At 37.9% G+C, this 18,667-nt stretch overlaps 3 protein-coding genes across 5 annotated transcripts; 2 read left to right on the top strand and 1 right to left on the bottom strand.

The window, feature by feature from the left end:
• The first annotated feature begins 1,624 nt into the window (after window positions 1–1,624).
• LOC103709078 (uncharacterized) lies at window positions 1,625–8,889 on the top strand. 2 transcript variants are annotated; one of them, XM_017843320.5, is made up of 4 exons: window positions 1,625–2,325; window positions 4,503–4,995; window positions 7,639–7,919; window positions 8,035–8,889. In XM_017843320.5, the coding sequence occupies exons 2-4, from the start codon at window positions 4,525–4,527 to the stop codon at window positions 8,192–8,194; spliced, it is 912 nt and encodes a 303-aa protein (XP_017698809.3). In that variant the 5' UTR covers window positions 1,625–2,325; window positions 4,503–4,524; the 3' UTR covers window positions 8,195–8,889. The 2 variants fall into 2 exon arrangements, with proteins under 2 accessions (XP_017698809.3, XP_088559452.2); XM_088703326.2 differs by lacking the exon at window positions 1,625–2,325 and having other exon boundaries at window positions 3,138–4,995.
• A 1,130-nt stretch (window positions 8,890–10,019) lies between these two features.
• LOC103709077 (peamaclein-like) lies at window positions 10,020–11,873 on the top strand. Its single transcript, XM_008794263.5, has 4 exons — window positions 10,020–10,162; window positions 10,284–10,328; window positions 10,452–10,485; window positions 11,518–11,873. The coding sequence occupies exons 1-4, from the start codon at window positions 10,088–10,090 to the stop codon at window positions 11,697–11,699; spliced, it is 336 nt and encodes a 111-aa protein (XP_008792485.1). The 5' UTR covers window positions 10,020–10,087; the 3' UTR covers window positions 11,700–11,873.
• LOC103709076 (pentatricopeptide repeat-containing protein At2g02980, chloroplastic-like) lies at window positions 10,414–17,070 on the bottom strand. 2 transcript variants are annotated; one of them, XM_008794262.6, is made up of 4 exons: window positions 15,365–17,070; window positions 13,533–14,689; window positions 12,351–12,478; window positions 10,414–12,267 (listed from the first exon to the last, which is right to left on the bottom strand). In XM_008794262.6, the coding sequence occupies exons 1-2, from the start codon at window positions 16,364–16,366 to the stop codon at window positions 13,862–13,864; spliced, it is 1,830 nt and encodes a 609-aa protein (XP_008792484.3). In that variant the 5' UTR covers window positions 16,367–17,070; the 3' UTR covers window positions 10,414–12,267; window positions 12,351–12,478; window positions 13,533–13,861. The 2 variants fall into 2 exon arrangements, with proteins under 2 accessions (XP_008792484.3, XP_026661198.3); XM_026805397.4 differs by having other exon boundaries at window positions 10,414–12,478.
• Between the last annotated feature and the right edge of the window lie 1,597 nt (window positions 17,071–18,667).

Below are 18,667 nucleotides of genomic sequence, written 5' to 3'. Positions count from 1 at the left end.
GCTGCACTTTCTCCATTAAAATAGTTATCATGGTTGTCTCTTATCCTCTCACTCATGTGTACCTATTTGTCTTCCAACAGCCTCATGCACCACTTTTTTGCCCATCATCAGCTCGTAATTTTAAAAGCCTCGCAATGGCATCCATTTTATATTAGTCTAAGCAACTATTATCATCTCATCTTCACCTCTCCATAGTCATTCAAATTCAATGAAAATATAATACAATAAATGCTCCGGTATAATTAGTTTAAAAATAAAATTACCTGGTTAAATTTCGATCATATAAATGTGTATGGCCGAAATTCAGATACATTCATATGTGGGTGTAATTTGACATGTTTTTAAAAGTTCAGCTGTCAAAAAATTCAGCGCTTATATATATATATATATATATATATATATATATATATATATATATATATATATATGGTTAAACATACATACTCATGGTACATATGTATGTATATATATGTATTTACAATTGTAAGTTATAAACTATTGCAAATTCAAGGATCAAATTTCTCATCAAATTCCCATCTTCAAAATCAAAACACAACATTTGCCCTATCATATCATGTATTTTGATAATCAGAAATGATAATAAGAAAGCCTAGAAATAAAAAAATATTTATTTTGGTAATTTCTAATCTATGCAACATACGGACATAAAAATGGATAATTAAAACAATATAAGTCCATGATTTGCTATGACGACAAATTAAAAATTATACATACATGTCCATAAAGAGAGGATGACCCGACTACATTTAGCCTCAAATATTTCATAGTGAAAAATAAGGCCATACCTCTCAAAATAAAAATCAATATTGTTAACTATGATCTATGGTGTATAAAAATATCTAAAAATAATAATCATTTATTTTAGCAATCTCCAGCCTATGCATCAAGTAAACACAAAATGAAAGATAGTAATAGCACTAGAGAGCTATAATATGTTATACGCCATATAATTTGGAAATCTAAATCATTGATCTTAATCTAAATACTTTAAAACATACATAGATCAAATTTCAATTAATTTGGATGCTTTTAGATTATAGATCAAACAAAGATATAATATCATACCGTTAAATTGTTTATTTTTTCTCCATTTATTACACGGGTAAAAGATCTTGAAAATGTATATCTTTTCTAAGCCTTTTTATGTATTATAAATCATATTCGACATTTTTTTATTTTTAAAGTTGTATTATTAAATTTTACTAGAAAGCATCTTAGTCTCTCTCTATGTATGTGCATGTGTGTGTGTGTGTGTATATATATATATATATATATATGTATATGTAATACATACATATACACATCATACATACATGGGAGGGGCTTAGAAGTGCATGTTTGGAATTCTATGACCATGGTTCCTCAATCAAGTCAGTAACTTTTGGTGGGGCGGCAAACATCAACCTCATGCCTTCTTGGTTTGTAGTTTCTTTAAAAGCGAGTCAAAACCGGCGAAATATCAAATCCAGGGTAACAGATGGATTCCCATAGTTAGATAGCAACGAGAATTATGCGCTGATGTGGCCCGGGCTACCCGTTTCGGATGCGAAATCCGTGGGCCGGTTCCGCTTTTCTGTGTGCGGCCGCAATTCTAGAACAGGGTGGAAAACAAGATCACGCCACGTCGCGTTCCAGGAAACTTCACGCCCTTGCGGCTCTCCTTACCACCTCCCCTATTTATTTATACCCACACCGACCCTCTCTCTCCTGTTCGCCCGTTTTCGAGGTCTCGCGATCCGATTCCCCTCTGATATCTCCCGCTTCTGATGGGCTGACGTTGAAGCCGATCGATTCATTCGAAGATTTGTTGTTCTTGATTCGGTTTTCGCGGTGCTGGGGATTAGGGTGTGGTTGTTGGATTTGAAGAGCATCGACGATGCCTTCGGTGCTCGGGGAATTCTTCCACAGGCGAGCGGCGGGCGCGGCAGCCACGATCTCCTCCCAGACCTCGTTCCATGGCGGTTCTAGTAGTTGTTCCCATCGTCTGAAACAGTTGGAGAAGTGGAATCGTCGTGGTAATCTCTAACATTAGGTCCCCAAGGGTAGATCTCACCCTCGTCCTTCACTCCTTTGGGATTTCTCCTTGCTTTCTTCGTCGTCTTGTTCGTCCTTCTTCTTCTTCTTCTTCTCCGTTTCTGGGTTTGTCAGCAATTCGCCTTATTCTTGGAATTTGCATCTGAATCTGAGTGTGCTCCTCGGGGAACGCCGGGGTTGTTTCCTTGGGTTTGGGCTTTGGATTAGAGGAGTCAGGAGCTTTTGCGTTATTTGCTGTTGTTCGCGGAGATTACAACGTTCTCGGTTGAGGTAATAGCTCAGTTGCTTGCCTCTATTTGGCCTAGCTTAGAATTCTAAATAGAATCCTAGGAAGAAAAATCATTCCTTTTTCTCCGTTGGAGAATGATTTTCTGTCTCATAGCATTTTCTGATGATATGAAAATGCACCGATGTGTATTCTTGTCAAACAATGTTTTAGGACATGCTCTAAGTAAGCCCAGCGCCAAAGGTTTGCTTCAAATCAATGATAACTAGATCTGAGTTGAATGTTTTTCTGATCTGTCACAGGGTTTATTAGCTGACAAGGTCTTTGTGCAATCTGAGGTTAGCAATTTGAGGTTGATTGTTGGGATCAAACAACATAACAATGGTTGCCATTTGCCATGTATATATACTGTATATATTATGTATGTATGTACATATATATATATACATATGTTCATATATATATATATAATGTATGTGTGTGTGTGTGTGTATAATGTATGTATGTATGTACATATATCTATGTATATATACACATATACATATACATATGTATGCGCACACACACACATATACACATATACATATACATATGTATATATACACACACACACATACATATACATATGTGTGTGTGTGTGTGTGTGTGTGTGTATACATATGTATATGTATATGTATATGTGTGTGTGTATATACACACACACACACATATACATATACATATGTATGTCTATACACACACACACACATATACATATACATATGTGTGTATATATATATATACATACATATGTATATGTATACGTGTGTGTGTGTGTATATGTATGTATGTATACATACATATGTATATGTATACATGTATATGTGTGAGTGTATATATATATATATATATGTATGTGTGAGTGTATATATGTATCTATATATGTATATATCTGTATACACACACACATACACATATATCTACACACACACACATATATATATATATCTGTGTGTGCGCGTGTGTACATACATACATATGTATGTATAGATACATATAGATATATATATGTATGTATGTATGTATAAGTAAAGCCGCAGCATTTGAGTAGTTTTCTGAATCTGCAACTGCATGTAACTTTAGAACAAGAATTAGAAAAAGAGAACTTGCATCTGCTAGTCGCTCTAACAGCGGTATGCATAACTAAGGTTCCTGAAATGTGCTTGATTATCTCAGGGTATGCATTTGCTCTATAAGTTACTGATGTATTTCAGATACTTCTAGAAGTTGTAGTTCTGTACATTGGTTAAATGCTCTAGCAATTACAATCTTCAAAAATTGAAACATGTATCATGAACTATTACTTAAAATGAGTTATATTTCCATCTTTTGGCTCAAATATTTCAAGAATTATGCTATCTAGATTAATGAAGATATCATGGATAACAAAATCAGTGCATGAAACAACTTAGTACTGTTCAGTAGTTTAATAAAATAATGCGTTGAAATTAGATATTTTTGTATTAGTGAGGCAAAATATAATGCAGAAGGAGTTCTATCAAGCTTTAGTTTTAGCTTAGTTGAATAATAAGTTACTATTGGCAGCTTCCATTTTTTGTTCTGCTTCTCATTTCTCTTTGTGATATCTTATGCATACATCACGGGTTTGAGCGTTGGGGCATTTACTTTGTGCGAAAAAAATTCCAAAGATTAGGTCTATCCCCAATTTGTCCTTCCCAAGGTCCCTAATTTCTGGGACCATAACTGGGTGCTGTGCACATAATACATAATAAGAATTGGAAGACCTAAGAATGAGAAAAGTATCTATCAAGTAATTTACCTTTTCCTTCTTTGAAGTACATTACCATACAATTATGTTCTACGTATCAAGAAGACATCATGTATGAAGCTCATCTATAGGCTTGCAGGTACTCCGCTCTATTAATGCAAGCCTTTTCTATAGTGACTTTTCTGACTTTTTCTGTTATTTGCCAAGAAAAGTACAGGGAATTTGGCATGCTTTATAATATTGGCAGTTCAGGCGTTTACATGCCACCCAGTTATTTCCTTAATGTTTAATAAGGCTTTGATGGTCTTCTGATAAGCTTGTTGTTATTTTTTTTTATCACAATAAGTCAGCCATTACCATTATGAGAATGAGTTATAAGAACGTTATTTTCGTTCATGTCTATTTAGTGTAGTATGAAATAAAATTACTTTTTCTAACATGGACTCCTGTCAGATTTCATCACAGCAATCCCTGGATGGGAAGATCCACACCTTGTGCAAGTCCAACTTCTGATGATGCTGGCTGCAAATTATCTTTCTTCAGTGCTAACTATAAGCAATCATGCGTGGAACAAGACCAGCGTACTTATGGTATTATGGAAAAGAATGTGAAGGGAATGTCTTTGGAGGACATTGATATTTCCTCTATAACTGAGAATGGTGATTTGAGCATTCAAGAACTTGGAGTCACTTTTAATGAAGTCCTGCATATTCGTGAGAGCCATGAGTGTTTGGATAACAGTAATGTCATGTTAAATCAGGATGAGTTCTGCACTGACACTGAAATGCACTCTCTCTCTGTTGATACAAATATGTTAAAAGGTTTAAGCAAATGTGAAACAATGTTATTCTCAGAGTTAGAGATGCTGCAATCACGTCCTTTAGACATAGATGTAGGAGAGGGATCATCAAGAACAGTAGTGCATATTGAGGGTTCTTCTAAGCCTGTAAGTTCTGCATTTCTGTATGCATTTAACTTGTGAAAGTAGGTGTTATTTAAATTATGGGAAGATGCTTAGCATAATTATGTTAGGGTATATTGGGTGTCAGTGTAGTTGCTGATCACTTAATTTACATTGAGATTAATATACTGAAAATTGTCTGATAAGTTGTGTCTACATCAATCAGATTGTAACACTTACGTTAAATGCAAAATGTGTAATGACCACTCTTTACTGTTGTTCTATTTTTGTTGTCTGAGTTTCAGTGAATATTTTAAATTGTGTATTTTTAATTCCTTCGATTTACTGCCTGCAAATCACTTTTTTTTTTATAATAGTATATTATTGCCAGTTAAGATGATGTTTTTGGAGCATACTTAATGTAATGCATTCCATTTTTTTGCATCTTAAGCTGCAACCTTTACTACCGGGGATATATTTTATTGTTGACCTGTTTATATAATTAATAAACATAATTTAGTTGTTGATGTTTAATATAAAAAATAATGTTGAATGATTTAACATGCATAATCTGAATTTTGGGACTTCTATCATTGTAGTTTTGATATTTATGATAGCAGAATATTCATGTGACATGACTAACCACTTTTGATTTATGTGAACTGTACCTGTTACACTATGCAAATTTGCCAATGCTTTCTTATGTTGCTTGAGTATTATATTATTACCCATGATAGTTCCCTGTCAAAATTTGGACTGTTCATTTTGTGAATGTAGTTATGCCTCTTCTGTCAATCTCATGACATGAGGTTTGTCAGGTTGAGCTATCTAGAACCTGCCTTGCAATTACCATGTTTCCGTGTGTCCAGGCCATCAACAAGCATCAAATTGAAGGTTATAATACAATAATATCTATGCTCATAAAGTATGATAAGCCATAATTTTTTTGTCATTTATTTTGAAGGTTTAATTTGCTTAGGAAGAATTGATGTCACATGTTTCTTAATAGGTGCTTATGTGGTCCTGCTTGGGTAATTAAGCTGCAGTGCCTAGCTTCATGTGGTTGAACTGGTGCCTTTACACACACAAAGATGACAGTTCATTGTATGGAGATCCATTTTAATGTTGATGTATCATTTTGGATGTTATATAAATCGTGTGCATTTTTCTCAATTTTAGATGTCTTTTGCCATTTTGTTCCTAGAATTACCTGATTGTCCTGTGTTTTTGTCTGTGTCTACAACATGTTTCCTAAGATGTTGATTGATGAAATTCCATGCTGTATTTTTGGAACTTTGGACGCTGTAACCTTGTTTTGAGAAGTATTTGCACAACTGAAGCTGAATTTTTATGATGCTCATAAATTGTTCTGGTGGCACCATGTTTTACTAGTATCTCGATGTTATATAAGTTTTCTTGTCTATGAAGTCTTCAGTATGTGAAATTTTAAGCCATACGATATTTTAGTGGACAATGTTGTCCATGAATTGTGCATTCCAAAATTAAGGAACTAAGGAAAGTTAATATCATGCACATTGCAAGCTTTGCAAGATCTGTATAATATGCTTTTCATTTAAAAAAGAATAGGATATTGCAAAGCAGTCATTGGTCATTAAGAACAAACAACAGTAGGAATTGACTAAGATAACAAGAAACCTTTCCATGATTTATTGTTTACTCTTGTGCTCTCTGTTCTTTTTCTCATTTTCTTGAAAGACCTTGATGGTGTCCTTCCACCATTTTGAATTTTGTATCATATATAAATGCTTATTTGTTTATGTTCTGAATGAGCTAGAATCACTACCACAAGCTATGAAAAAAGCATGACTCGCAAGTTTCAAATGGCATGATTTTCCCTTCGTTTTTTAGGCATTGGATAAAAGAGTCAGTCATGGTTGCTTCGTGAAGTGAACCTTCACAGGAGATCTGTTGATCAACATGGCATGCCATGTACTTGACACTGATCCATGAAATATTCTAGGTTCGGGCTATTTTGATAGTCAGAGATTATTTCAAAGAATAATAGGAGAAATTAGTTGGCAAATTTTGAGCTGACAGATTGTATATCTAACTGTACAATTTTACTTTGTTTCTTCCAATATTTTCTGTATTATTTGTCATTTGCCTGCTAAAACTTTGTCTCTTTCACATGTTATACAATCTCTTTTTTGTTTATTATCTAAATGACCAGTAGTATATCACAAATTTAACATTTTTTCTTTTTTGATGAGAAAAGAGGCAAAGCCACCCTTTCTTTTATTGAGAGAAAAATTGAGAAGGGATATACTATCAGGTGAATAGCTCTTCTGTAGAACTGATTACGACATAGGTACATTTCACCTATCATCATAAAACATGTGACAAAGCAACATTGGCATTAGTTTGTAGCACCTAGCACTTTGTCCAATGCCCATGGGATTTAGTAACGAAAAGGCAAATTTTATATGAGATCTAATTGCCTCTAATAATATGCATGTTTGGTGAAAGAGTGAAACATTACCAAGCATATGTTATAAAAGCATGCAACTGTTTTCATGAATACTATCATTTGTTTCTCCATGTCGCTAAGGCTATACGCAATACTCATGTATCTCACAGCTCAGGGATAGAAGAGCAGCAAAACTTTACGATTGTCTCTGACAATGTACTGTAAGTTAACAATGATTTGTCTATCCTGTCTCCTAACAGACTACTGCAAAGTTGGTGTCTGCCATGAAAGGAAGTCGTAAACAAGAGGGGCTGCTCCCGAAGATAAAGTTGAGCGTGAAGTGGGCGCCAGATGTCTATGACCCACCCTCAACATCTGAGTCACACACAGTAAAGGGTCATCGCCATCATTCCGAGTCCATAAAAAGGGATTATTACAAGCACAAGCATACCAGGAGCAAGTCCTCTCGAGGGAGCGGTGGTGACCTTAAACATGCTTACAGGAGAAGTGCTAGCAATTCAATCAATCGTCGAATCTTGAGGTCCTCTTTCTCATGAAGTCTGCTTGTTAGATCTCTTTTTATGCTACCATGGGATCAGAACCATGCATGGATATTGTTGCTGTCCTCCTATTCATAAATTGTCTCCTCTTTTCAGGTTCCGAGTGGTTGATGAAAGATCCACAATAAATGATCGTGGTCGGTCCAATGGGGAGGTCCTGGACTATGCAGTTAGGACCCAAGAATTGAAGTGTGGAAGCAACTTCTGCATGGATTCACTTTCTGCAGACCATTTTCCAGTTGCCAACGCATCCTGAGTGAGTGGAAACTTTTAGACCGTGAAGCAACGCTTTTCTTTGCTTATGAATAAAGATCACGACTGCCGGCATGCAGAATAGTTGTTTGATTCATCTTAATTTCTTGGACATCCAGAGCTGAATTCTCTGTTTGTTGGTTGATAATATGCACCATCGACAGTGATTCTCTTGTTTGTCTGTCCTCATAGAACTGAAGACAATCGATTTAATTATTGAGAGCAGTCTGTTGTTTTAATAATTCATGCCAATTGGAACAATTCTTTGCTGGCCGTCTCCCGTTGGTGACCCGGAGAGGAGCTGGAAGGAGTAGATTTTTTGTTCTGATGCGAGGTTGATTTATGCTTCACCGGATGGGTGGCTGACATGGTTGGCGCTTGGGAGGTGGGCACATCGAGCACGGTCGAGTCCTCGGGCCCATGGTTAAATTGGAAACTCCTTGAACCATACCGAGTTGTATCAAAATATTTTTAAGTAGACTATCAAAATGATTAAATAGGTGTTCTTCTGATCTACTTTTTTTTCTTAAATAAATTAGTGTCGTGCCAACTTTTTTTGGTAATGGTGGTTGGTGGGACATTGCCTGTACCTCAACGGGAGGGTCTGTACGTTAGATTTTGTCGTGTTTTGCACGTTGTATGGACTCGCACATGATCGGTAATTACAAAAACCAGATAAACAGAATGTGTTGTGATCGAGGGTAAGTTGTGATTAGCTCCTAATTTACTTTATCCTGTTATCTAAAGATGAGTTGTTCGTTAAGTTTAACCCAATCCTTCTGTTTCTCTCAAACTGGAACATTTGCTGAACCAATCTGGTATTTTCCCTTATGGTAGGATGTTCAATCTTCTCAGGAGAAAAAAACGCATTGCTTCTGCATCTCATTAGTAGCTTTAGCTTGAATATCTTATTATTCCATTTTTTTCCACGTACTCCAGCATGTTGTGGTTAGCAGGAAGTCCCATCCTATTTTTGACTCTTTTCCTTAATGGTTTGTCTCCAGTCGCTCCATATCCCCTCGATTGTGTTGGGTATAGGCTGCATGGATACCGGACTCCAAATTTTTTCCCAGATTGATTGTGTGAACTCGCATGTTACAACACGAAAAAACTGATGCAGTCCTTCAGATCTGCCTTTGGATCCTTATGCCGATGGTTTAGTGCTTGTGAAAAAACTCTATAGCTCTGATTCCTAGGCATGAAAAAGGATATATAGACCAATTAAGTTCCATCATCACCCCGATATTGGAGAACGTTTTGGACCGCCGACCGAGATGGATTAAATAATAAAGTTCTCAAGCATGATAACATAGAGTAGGGTGCAATGTTATGTCCCGCAAAGATATTGGACTGCAATTGTAACCAAAAAAAAATAATCTTGGACTGTCATGGTCTTTTGAGTTTTGAGTAAAACCATTGATTGATCATGATCCGCGTCTGCGAATCATGGAGTCGAAATTTTGATAGCATCATTTCTGGATCCCCCAAGATGACAAACTTGAGTAAAATTTGCTAGTAAATTGATCAGATGACGTAGCAAATGGAGCAAGGATAGCAGTCAGAGATTAAACCTGTACAAAATACAGTCAGGAACTCACACAGAGTACAAATGTACAGGCCACAAAACCGCGTGGCAAGTGTGAAACCATCCTCTGAAGCTTTGAATGCGACGATCGTAAAGTTAAAACATCCAGACTGACAAGGGGACCCGGCTTGGATCTCATCCAATGCCACCCCCGTCCGTATAAAGTAAAAGCTAAAAGGCATTTATGAGGGTGTCGGTGCGCGGTAAATGCGGTGGTAGCTTTTAATTAACCGTCACCAACTCGCAACTATAAATTGGGGTGGCAGCCGCACAGCAGCATCGGATTCTTGCAGTCTCGGCGTCATCCTGCAAATGGGGAGATCTACTCATGCTCTTCTCTTCTTGCTCCTCCTCCTTTGCTGTGCTGCAATGGCAGTCTCAACCAAGGTCCTTCTCTTCCCTTTCCCCTCATTTTTCACTTCCCCCAAGGGTTATCACTTAAAAAGCTCGCAAAGCTGTCCATTGTAAGATGTTTTCTCCCTCTTTCTGACGCATTTTCATATTTTAGGACGTATTTGGTGAAGATACTGGGCTGAGTTTGGTTGCAAGAAAGGTTGGAGAACATTAAAGAAGCAAAACAAGTTCTCATCCTTCATTTTCACAGCAATGTAGCAGGATAGAAAGGTCCAGGCTGACTCTTGTTTTTTTTTTTTTTTTTTCTGAATTTATTTGGCAGGAGCATCATAAGCATTCTGGGTTTTCTGAGGGAGGTATGGTTATAAATCACTTGGCTTCTTTTTCTTTTCTATTATTGTTTCAAACAATTGCTTCACTAGAATTATATGGGTTGTAAATGCGGCACTTTCATCTTATGAACTGTTGTGCTTTAGTTTAAGATTAGGCTGTATTGTCTAATTATGATTTGGGAGTGGTGGTCCAGGTGGGTTTCAGATCGCACATTTAGTAATTTCCTATGGTTGTTTTGGATCTGCGCAAATCTTAGGCTAGTTGGGCTCAGTAAACGGTGGAGCACGTTGAGAATATCTTGAGAGCTGGGTTCAGACCAGCATAATATTTCCAGATCTAGAACCAAATCTTATTGGATCTAAACTTACATCTATATAGGTACTGGATCTGTACTTAGTGCTAGATATTTCAAATAAATTCAAATAGTTACTTCTGAAAACCTTCATTAGACTTGAATATTCCACCATCAGTTCAAGTATTAGATATTTTAAAAAGTTGCTGGAGACATGTTGCAACCTTTATCATGTAAGAGCTATCTTATTATAAGATTCCAGTTCCAAAACAGTCTTAATGATAATAGATAACCGCTGCATAACAAGAATTATAAATGAACCATCCTTCCTTTAAGGTCAGTACAAGTAATCTCTACAGCAGTGAGATTAACCTCCTTGCCTGACAACTTCCAAGCTTTTGGACTTCTTAAATTTCTTGTAATTCGATAATACTTGACAGAGACGGCAGCAAAACTTTAACATGAAAATTTTGAAGAAGAAACAACAAAACTCGTTTTCTTGCAAATCTTTCTACATATCAGTCTTCATTAGGCGAATGACCACTGAGCAACCCAGATGCTGTCATCAAAGTGTATTCCACTCATTTGAAAGTGGCCATTAACATTTGCTGTTTAGTGTGTCTGTTTATATAGATACATTTGTATGTGAGCTCTTGTCTGTGTCTGTGACTGCGCGCGCGCATGCATGTCTGCGCATGAACATATGTCTATATGAAGCTGATGATCTGCATACATTTATAATTTCTTGGATGGGATTTTGCAGAGTGCCCTGATGCCTGTCAATTTAGGTGCTCCAAGACTGCATATAAGAAGCCATGCATGTTCTTCTGCCAGAAGTGTTGTTTCAAGTGCAGGTGTGTTCCCCCTGGGACCTATGCCCACAAGGAGGTTTGCCCATGTTACAACAACTGGAAGACAAAGAGAGGAGGCCCCAAATGCCCTTGAATCTTTCTGCTTCTCTATAAGGTTCTGATTATCTTCGGAATGCACAAGATATGCAGAGGACCAGCTTACTACCTCCCATCTTTTTATATCACTAAAGAAATATTAGTTATCTATGTAACGCGACTCTTGTATTCTGATGCTCTAATGCCATTTATGATGTGATCGTTTCATACAGCTGATGCCATGCTGCTGTCTAAATTATAATTGAAAGCTTGCATCTGCTTTCATTTGGCACAGAAAATGTTTCCAATGGGCTCATATCCTGCTAATACTAATTTCAGATATTTCCCTCATGGTGTAGCCATAATAACCGTTTATTAAAAAATCCTTATACTTTCCAAGATCAAAATGCAGCAATTTGAGACTTGAAAGCATAAAAAGCCACACACGCAGAGAGAGAGAGACAGAGAGAGAGAGAGAGAGAGATCAGCAAAGATGGTGCAAGTATTCAACCATGCACAAGCACAGGGGACAGAAGCCAATGAAAACCCCAACAAAAGGTAAAATTAACTAAATAGAGGAGACTAATCTCTGTTACATCTGAAAAAGCTGCCAGCCGATACCATACCTAAAATGAAATTGAAAAAAATCAGGGAAGGAGAGAGGGTTTAACTTCGAGGGATAGATTGGGTTTTACATGAGTACTCTCACCTTATCATGGATAGAGGGGGGGAAATAGACCCAATAAAATTTCCACCAAAAGCTCATGCTCTTGAAATAAAACCTCCTCACATGCATAAAGAAGCCAACTGCTTAAATGATTGTTCCTCCAAGGGCACCTAGAAAAACAAGAGGGTAAAAATAAGGCATTACAGTAGGTCCTCTCATATTATATAAGATCTTAAAAAAAAAGAGAAAAAAAAAGAACAAAGAGATAATGTATACTATTGGCTGGAACCTACAATATATTTCCACAATTAAGAGTTGAAAAAAATTCCACATCCCAAGAAGACATGTTTATAGGAACAAATCATCAGCTTTCTTTTTTCTGTTCATGTCCCTTTCGCATTCTATTAAAGGGTTTACTAAGGTTTTAAATTGGCCACAAGCTAAGGAATCAGATTCTTTCCTTTATTTTATGAGGAAATAACTAAGGAATCAAGTTATACCAATATGATACTCTACGGTATGTTCCATGCAGGTGAAGAATTGAAATGATGCTGAGATCAATAGATTATGATACAGACTGGTACTTAGCACCTACCATATAAGGTCATCCATGTAAGAACTAGAATTCTATTGACCAGACTAATTAATACGTTATCTCACTATTTTGAGTGGTTTGATGCTTCCTCATGCCATTTTATGCTTTATTTAGAAACTCTTAGACGAACAGAGCAAACGTTCATGCCTTAGGATGCTCCAAGCTTAGATGGGTCATAAATTATGTCCTGTTCAAGTTAGAGTTTTTTTCGGAGCCACAAAGCAATTAACAACTAGCTAAATGTTAAGAGGTATAGGTTTGCATGGCATTTATCATACAACATGTGCATGCTTTCTAGAGAATCCTGAATCTTTTCATGTGGAATGTGAAAAATGGTCACTCGGTACAGTACAGTATGCCTACCATGCCAAGAACTAACTAGCACAATCATTATATACAATAGTTTGATACTTGATTAGTTGATTCTAGCAACAGCATGCAATGGCTGCATAAAGAATATATTGTGTAATTTGTTTATCAATATTCTCAAATGTAAAATTGTAAATACAGCTCCTAAAACCCTTGGATTAGGATATCTCAAAAATGACAGCTTGTTATAGAAAAACTATAATATTTGCAGGAAAGCTTCCTTCATCAAGTAAAAATATTGATGCATGCATGATTCTTACCTTCAGGTGTCCCATCCAGGTTAGACCTCTAGCAGAAATGTAGCTCTTGTAAACCAATTGACATCTATGACAAGGGTCCATTGTAACTCTCTTTCCATTTCTTACTCAAGATTTAGTATGTATCATATCAGTTGATCAGGACAACTGAGCTTCTTTCTCCAGTTTTCTTCAATATGCTTTATTAAATGAACAAGCATGAGCCTTTTCCCCATATACAAAGAAGAGGGGGTTAGCTGACTGTCCACTGATGGTTGGTCAACTTTCAAGAGTTTACAATAAGCATGATCTTTCTTTTGCACTTAGAATGCAGAAATCTATTTAACAAGCAATCACCAGAAGTCATTGCAAGAACAAACTCCATTGACAAAACGATGAAATCGAACACGATCCCTTACAATAATCTCTCTGTTATATGCCTTGCTTATTATCTTTGTCACCTCATGGCAATCACTGCAAACCCTCAAGTTCTTCACCACCCGGATCGGAACAGGTGCCTTAGTTTTCAACAATCCAAAAGCAATGGCTAACCTCTCACTGTGCTCGCACAGAGCGACTTCTTTCTCCTCTTCACCAACATCATGCAAGACCGCTGAAGTCCATGGCTCATGGCCAGCAAGTCGAACCCGCTCAGTTATCTCTCTCAGTACCTTCCTTATCTCCTTGATCTCTAGATGCGACTCATCACCCACCACAAACTCATGTAAGAAACCATCAACTTCAATAGAACTGCAGCCAGGGACAACCTTAACACCATTGTCCTTCATCTTTTTCCTCATGTAGCTCACCTTTTCCCACTGAGAGCTGGATGCATAAAGGTTAGATACTAGGACATAATTCTCTGCACTAAGTGGCTCTAACTCAAGAAGTTGCTTTGCAACAAGCTCTGCTTTATCAAGACTTCCATTACTCTTGCATCCTACCAGAAGGGTCCTCCAGATTACGGAATTCGGCATGATAGGCATGGTATTTACAAATGAATAAGCTTCTTCAAAAAGGCCAGATCTACACAGTAGATCAACCATGCATCCATAATGCTCCATCATGGGTTCAATGCCCAACTCATGCATGATAGACCAAAATCGCCGACCATCACTTACTAATCCACTATGAGCGCATGCAGATAAAACACCAATAAAGGTCACATGGTTAGGCCTCACCTGAAATTGATGGAAGAATTGTCAAAAGAAAGTTCCACCAAAAAAAATGTACATTTCATCAGCAAAACTTTTAATTCATGCATATCAGCAAACCCACATGTTGGCAAGCTTGCAGAAACACGAATGCCTATAAAATATAATATATGAAAAATGTTTCATATGTCAATTCTGTGTACAATTAATTCACATTTCACTGGTGGAAACTACCATCAGTAATATCTATCAAGTATATCGGATGTAATAAGATAGGATGCTCATTTCAAGCATGCAGTTGGTTCTAACTGAAAGCAAATTCTTTCCAATATACATTCAAATACCCAAATCCATTATTGCAGCAATGTATCTATTATTGCTGAATGGAAGTAGCAATACGCTTGTTTCATTAGTTAAACTACTGCAAAGTACATAAAATAGTGGGAAGTTATGGAGTTGCATTACGGGGTATTGAGCAGAAAGTAACATGAGGAATAATAATAAAGAGGTACAATGTCATTCTATCTTGGATGGCACTCATAAAGGTGGGCGCATCCATTTTTTGACATAGCTATGGACTTTAGTGCTATTTCTAGTCACTACTTATTCATCTCCATGGCTGGAAAGAATGTATTTGTGTGCCATTTAATGCTAAAGTCATTTCACATAACTGTCCATTGTGCATAGATCGTATCCCAGTACCTTGGACTCTAACATTCTTGAGAAAAGCTCCAAAGCATCTTTTACAAGTCCATGTATCGCCAGGCCAACAATCATTGAGCTCCAAGCCTTCGTATCCCTCACCTCCATCCTATCAAACACCTTCCTTGCCCTGTCTATTTCCCCGCACTTGGCATACATATCAATTAGCGCAGTTTTCAGCTCAAGATCAGCTTTGATTCCATTCCTGTCGATAAAAGCATGCACCCACTTCCCTAAATCCAGCGCCCCCGCCTTGGCACAAGCTTGAATCACACTGACCATTGTCACCTCATCCGGACTGATCCCCGCCCCCTGCATCTCCCGGAACAACTCCAATGCCGCATTCACCAACCCCAACCTCGCGTACCCACCAATCATCGCGCTCCAAGCGATCAAATTCTTATCAGGGATTTCATCAAAAATCAATCTTGCGGCAACAAGCTCTTCACATTTCGCATAAAAATTCAACAATCCAGTCTGAACAAACGGGCTCGAATAAAGCCCGTGTTTAAACGCATGGCAATGGATTTGGCGGCCTTCGAGGAAAGCCGAGATAAGCGAGCAAGCTTTCAGAACGAAGGCGAGGGTGAAGCTATTGGGGAGAGCAAAGCCTTTCTGGAGCATTTGTTTGTAGAGAAAGATGGGTTCTTTGGAGGGATGGGGGAGCTGGGAGGACCCCCGGATCATAGAGTTCCAGGAGAAGACGTTTGGGTGGGGAATTTGGGCGAACAGGCGACGGGCGTAGGCGAGGTCGCCGGAGGGGGAGAGGGCGCAGAAAGCGAGGATCTTGGAGAGGGCGTAGAAGGAGGAGGAATTGGCGGGGGATTTGACGAAGTGAGCGTGGATTTGGCGGAGGGTTCTCATATCCGGGCATTTTTGGATCAAAGAGGCAACACATTCTTCTTCTAGGAGTTCACTGGGGTGAGATACTGATGGGGGAGTCCTATTGGTGACTGGGGAGTGGAAAAGCCTGCAATGGTTGCTCTTGTAAAGATATGGCATGGAATAAAATTTTGGAACTGAAGAGTTGGAGATGGTTCAGTAATGTGAGAAGTGGCATGAAAGGAGATTGGGCCTTTGTGCTCTTTCAAAGTTTATTGGAGTAAGAAGGGTGAAAGGAAGTGGCTCCAGTTTGTACCAAATTATTTTAAGTCTTACGTTCAGTTTTAAGAGACCCTTCAAGACACTTGGTTCACAGAAAAATATTTTCTCACCAGAATATTTTTTTAAAAAAATAATTTAAAAAAATATGATGCCTAAAAAAATAGTTTTGGCAAGTTTGATTGATTATGAAAAAATGACACATTTCAAAATGGTTTGTGTTTGGATTCACCTTTGATTTAGCCCTTAAGCTTGCGAAACAACATTACCTGAATCAGATCTTAGGATATAACCAACTCCTGCCTTAACTTACTCAGGGTGGAAAGAGCCATCAACTTTAGGCTTTATCCATCCAAGCTTGCCTGCATATGTTGTCATAGAAGAATTGAAGGAAACTACTAGTTCTTTCGGATGAAAACAACAAAAATTATTTTACTCGTAGCTCATCTTGGGTTACTCTCGGGCTAAGTTTGGGTCAATCCACCTAAGGTACTATTTGGATATTCCTACAGATTGGGCTCAAAATTCTGTAGGAAATAAGCTTGTGGGCCCATCTAGCTCTTATTTTTTAAGAGACTATTCAAACCTAGCCAACATCCTTGCCTCTAGGATGTAGGAAGGGAAAAAAAAAAGAAATTCTATGAAGATCTTTTTTTCTTCCCAGAGAATTTAGGTCGAGCGGAGTTTTGTTAATACATGGTTTAATCCAATCCTATAGAAACAGCCAAACAGGCCATAAATGATTTAATATTAACTGGGCTTCAGCTAAATTATATGGGGCCATGGGCATCCTTGTCTGAACTTTCTTCAACCTTTCTACAACGTGGCCTGCGACAAAACTTGAGGTGGGTTAACCAAATGGCCTCACAAAAATGTAAACCAGGTCGTATGCTTCCAAATACTTCTTTTAGTTGGGCTGGATTTTGGTTACTAGACATCAAGTTGCATATGGTTGGGTCAGGTTTTGGGCTGAAGGTTGATCCCTTGTCAGTATACTTCAAAAGTAAAATCCTGACATGATTTGAGTAATCTTAGTAACATTTGCAGATAAGATTCTGATCAAAGAATAAATTCCCATTATCCATAAAGATTTCATGAGATCACACTCTATTCTAATAAGTTCCCTTATCCTACTTGATGTCATCCAACCCACCCTAATTTCAATTGCGCTCCGGTTAAGGTGTCATGGAGTCAGGCTGGATTCAGATTGTTTGAATTGGGTTCTAAGTCAGGATTCTATTGGTTTAGAGCTCTGTTTCAGTTTAGTTGTGTCAAAGCTGAGGCCAATTCAGCTGAGGCCAAAACAGAATTGGCCCAGCTAGCTAAATGTGCACCACATCATTTTGATGATTGGTTGTTTAGAGATGAAGATAATCCTGATTGGTTGCTTAGAGATCAAGATTATCCTATCATTTGTGGACGAGGACACCAAAGTTGTCCCTGTTGACAAATTTAGACCCCTGACCAACCAATAATTCAAAATATTTCCCCTCGTGAACGCAAGTCTGGATCACCAAATCTTTCCTCCAACGGCCAAAAACGAAACGCCAACGGTCGTCACCGCCGGATGTGTGCCTCCCACACCACCGCACGTTCGATCCCCCGTTCACGTGAAACCCGTGGATCCGCACGTGCCGCGTGGACATATAGCTTCCTTCCTCGAATGTCGGGAACGTGGCCAGATGTCCATCCGACGGTGATAGGGCCTCAGGACCATCGGATTACTTACGGTGGTCTCAACAGATGGACCACGGAAAGAACGGAGCCGCGAGTTTTGGTAGGCGGGCCCACCGATGCCGGCAAGAGTGGTACAGCAATCCAACGGACAAATATGGGATTTCTTGCAATACATATGGTCAGATTCAAGTATTTAGTTCGGTTGCAAAGGTATCTTCGTATAAACTGAGGGCCGCCAGGCTTTGTGGGTCCATCCACTAAATTATTAGCCTGACGTGGGATCACTGAAGGAACTAATCATAGGGTCAGCAGGCATCAAATATATATATATATATATATATATATATATATATAGCACATAATATGTTTCCACTTAATGTAGCACAAATTGGAGTGATGTAATTTGTGAAAACTAGTTAAATATTAAGTTACCAAGTAAGCATTAATAAATCCAATAATCATCTCATACATATTTAATCCATCTGATTTTTTTTTGAAAAAATACATTGACGGACTATCCTATGA

This window comes from Phoenix dactylifera, chromosome 8 (assembly GCF_051530095.1).
Source record: "Phoenix dactylifera cultivar Ajwa chromosome 8, Ajwa_hap1_PhDact_Kaust_v1.1, whole genome shotgun sequence".
Taxonomy (NCBI): domain Eukaryota; kingdom Viridiplantae; phylum Streptophyta; class Magnoliopsida; order Arecales; family Arecaceae; genus Phoenix; species Phoenix dactylifera.
Note: the sequence above shows the minus strand (reverse complement) of the source record. Positions and strands in the feature narration are given on the sequence as shown.

What these genes read in the sequence shown, in the direction of transcription:
- LOC103709078 (XM_017843320.5), top strand. Translation starts at nt 4,525, where the DNA reads ATGGGAAGATCCACACCTTGTGCAAGTCCAACTTCTGATGATGCTGGC. An exon ending in TTGAGGGTTCTTCTAAGCCT is followed by an intron (nt 4,996 to 7,638) that starts GTAAGTTCTGCA and finishes GTCTCCTAACAG; the next exon opens with ACTACTGCAAAGTTGGTGTC. An exon ending in ATCAATCGTCGAATCTTGAG is followed by an intron (nt 7,920 to 8,034) that starts GTCCTCTTTCTC and finishes TCCTCTTTTCAG; the next exon opens with GTTCCGAGTGGTTGATGAAA.
- LOC103709077 (XM_008794263.5), top strand. Translation starts at nt 10,088, where the DNA reads ATGGGGAGATCTACTCATGCTCTTCTCTTCTTGCTCCTCCTCCTTTGC. An exon ending in CAATGGCAGTCTCAACCAAG is followed by an intron (nt 10,163 to 10,283) that starts GTCCTTCTCTTC and finishes TTCATATTTTAG; the next exon opens with GACGTATTTGGTGAAGATAC. An exon ending in TTCTGGGTTTTCTGAGGGAG is followed by an intron (nt 10,486 to 11,517) that starts GTATGGTTATAA and finishes GGGATTTTGCAG; the next exon opens with AGTGCCCTGATGCCTGTCAA.
- LOC103709076 (XM_026805397.4), bottom strand. Translation starts at nt 16,366, where the DNA reads ATGCCATATCTTTACAAGAGCAACCATTGCAGGCTTTTCCACTCCCCA. An exon ending in CAAGAATGTTAGAGTCCAAG is followed by an intron (nt 14,690 to 15,364) that starts GTACTGGGATAC and finishes CATCAATTTCAG; the next exon opens with GTGAGGCCTAACCATGTGAC.